This window comes from Amphimedon queenslandica, unplaced genomic scaffold (genome assembly GCF_000090795.2).
Source record: "Amphimedon queenslandica unplaced genomic scaffold, v1.1 AMPQUscaffold_13238, whole genome shotgun sequence".
In the NCBI taxonomy this organism is placed as follows: Eukaryota; Metazoa; Porifera; class Demospongiae; order Haplosclerida; family Niphatidae; genus Amphimedon; species Amphimedon queenslandica.
In genome coordinates, this window is record NW_003546526.1 from 28,514 (window position 1) to 31,307 (window position 2,794).

Sequence of the window (2,794 nt, forward strand, 5' to 3'; positions counted from 1 at the left end):
AACTCACAAGTGGTTAATTATTGTACATGTAGGGGAGAATCATTCAGAGATGTTACTTCGTGTAGTAGAAATTCACAGCCTCATTCCTCCTCATGTTAGTGTACTTGCATTGACTGCTACCATATCTTGTTCATCTCGTGAGGAGGTACAAAGCTTGATAGGTATGAAGTCACCTAGAGTTATCACTATGTCACCATCAAAGGATAATATAAAATACAGTATAGAAAAATTTTCCACTCTTGAAGAAGTATTTACCCCCCTTGCAAAGAAACTTCAAAGTCTTAGAAGTTCAATGGGCAGATGTATCATTTTTTGCCGAACACTAAATGACTGTTCTTCTATTTATTCATTTTTTAAGCAATTCATGAAGAATGAAATTCTTGAGCCAACTGATGCTCCAGATCTTTTCAGATTTCAATTTGTTGATATGTTTCATCGCCATACTGATCCCTCTGCAAAGTCAACTATTGTGTCTTCATTCAATGGTTCCATTTCTACGCCATTGAAAATTGTCATTTGTACAATGGCTTTCGGTTTGGGAATAGATTGTGTGGGAGTGCATCACGTGATACATTATTTACCACCTGATGACAGAGAGTCATACATTCAAGAGACAGGAAGATGTGGAAGAGATGGTAAGCAGTCAGAGGCAACATTATTAGTCAACAAAAAACTACCGAAAACTTTACAATATAAAATGAAAGAATATGTACAAAACACAACTTTATGCAGACGTGATTTACTATTTGAAACAATGGAAGGATATAATCATATTAACTTTAATAGTAAGTGTTTATGTTGTGACATTTGTAAACAAAGTTGTTCATGTACTACTTTCTGTCATACATAAATAACACAACAAATTATCGTTCTGGAATATGAGTTATCATATGTGACCATAATTGACAAAAGGGCCCTTATGGCGGATTTTAAAATTAATCGTTATAATGGAAAATATCAACCAGTGAGTGCTTTGTTAGACAATCATTGTTTCTAAAAGTTTCATGGTAACTTTTTGCATCCTGTGGAGTAATTGTATGATAAATGGGGCTCAGGAAAATGGATTTCTTGGGCTAGAAAGACAAATTTCACTACCCGCCATAAGGTACCTTTTGTCAATTATGGTCACATATATTAAATCGATGTTTTATGATTATCTTTTGATAATAGATTCTTTGGTTTCTTGAAAGATGAATGCTTCCTTTTTAATGTAACTTGTGGAGACATGACTTGATATTTCATCAATTCATCTAAGATTATTTCTATATCACCAGAACAGGAAGCTTTCTTATGGAAACCATATTCAGATTTGATTGCATTTTTGGAATCAAAGTTAACAAGTAATGAATCAATTGTTCCAATGCATTTAGATGCCTGTACTATGGAAGAAATAGTTTTATTAGGTCCCAAATCTCGTACGCATCCTTTGCAAAGCTTATTCAGGTGTTCCATATGTAAATCACTGGGAACATTCTAACCGCTACCTCCCTTAATATTGACAAAACGATTATACAGTAACTGAAAAGATTGCCTCTCTGTGAGAAGGTACTTGTGTTGGTAGAGTAAATAAAGAGCTTCGTTTGTAGTTCCTGCGATTTGTATTGAAAAAAATTGGCAGCAAGTATCGCCAGCAACGTAACACCCTGTGCCCATCACCCTCTTTAATTGCATTACGATATTCACAATAAAATAGACCAATTCTCAACAGTTCTGCTTGGTATTGTGTTAAAATAACCCTTCCAAATGAAAATGTGTTGTCTGTGGCATACCTGGCCCTTACATACATATCAAATATCTCTCGTTACTTCAGACAGAATTCTTTTTCTTTCTAATTCAGGATTGAGCCATGAATCTTCAGGTACTACTTCACTATCTGGAACATCATCCAATGACTTCATCCTGAGTATATGCATTGCTGCAGTAACAATGAAACCTTCGATAGCTGTTAGTAAAAAATCCTCACATTCATCAAATGATTTCGATGGGTCTTTTTTTACATTGGTTCTACCAAGTAAATTTCTTAGTTGATAAAGGGTCCCATGCTCACCTCCTGACTTAAGAGAATAAAAATGCTTCCAAATAGCCTATAATAGCACAAAATAGTTAATACAATATTTATAAAGAGTCCCATTCTTTTTCTTACATTTAGCAATGTCATCTTTGAATGCCAGTCCTCAATAACTGGTATGAGCCCTGTCAGTTTAGCTGATGGACTATCACCATTATCAACATGACTAATGGCAGACCTGCTTCTGGCAACTGTTAGTTCATCTCCACCCAGCAACAAATTATGAGACTTGCATGTCTTGATGACAATTTCTTCTTGAGTACTCTCTATCAGTAAGATGATTCACTTTCCAATGTAGGTACATAATTCTGGTAAATATGATTCAATATTTCTATCATTTCTCCAACTTTATTTTCATTTTTTGCTAATATTCCAAGTTGGACCTATATAAAATTAATTTTTAAACAATGAAATACATTTACATTTCATTACCCCTTCTGTTTTTTGTGACATTTAAAGACCATAATCATGCGGTATGTGCTTAGGTACAATATCTTTAAAAGAATCAGAGAAAAACTTCATATGCTGAACCAAGACACGTGAAATTAAAACTTGAATTTTTTCTTGTAGCGCATTATCATCTTCGTATGAAGGAAGTAAACTACTTACTACAGACTGAGGAGATGGCAAGCATAAATGCTCACGAGTATCACTCATTGCACTAGTATCTATTCTATCTGCAGCAGCAAATGAATGAAATAAATGAAGCGAATGTTTTTGATATTG

General features: G+C 34.3%; 1 protein-coding gene across 1 annotated transcript; it reads right to left on the reverse strand.

The window, feature by feature from the left end:
- Positions 1-1,787: 1,787 nt before the first annotated feature.
- LOC109584168 (uncharacterized) lies at positions 1,788-2,336 on the reverse strand. The gene is made up of 2 exons (XM_019999784.1): positions 2,144-2,336; positions 1,788-2,084 (listed from the first exon to the last, which is right to left on the reverse strand). The coding sequence occupies exons 1-2, from the start codon at positions 2,156-2,158 to the stop codon at positions 1,788-1,790; spliced, it is 312 nt and encodes a 103-aa protein (XP_019855343.1). The 5' UTR covers positions 2,159-2,336.
- Positions 2,337-2,794: the final 458 nt, after the last annotated feature.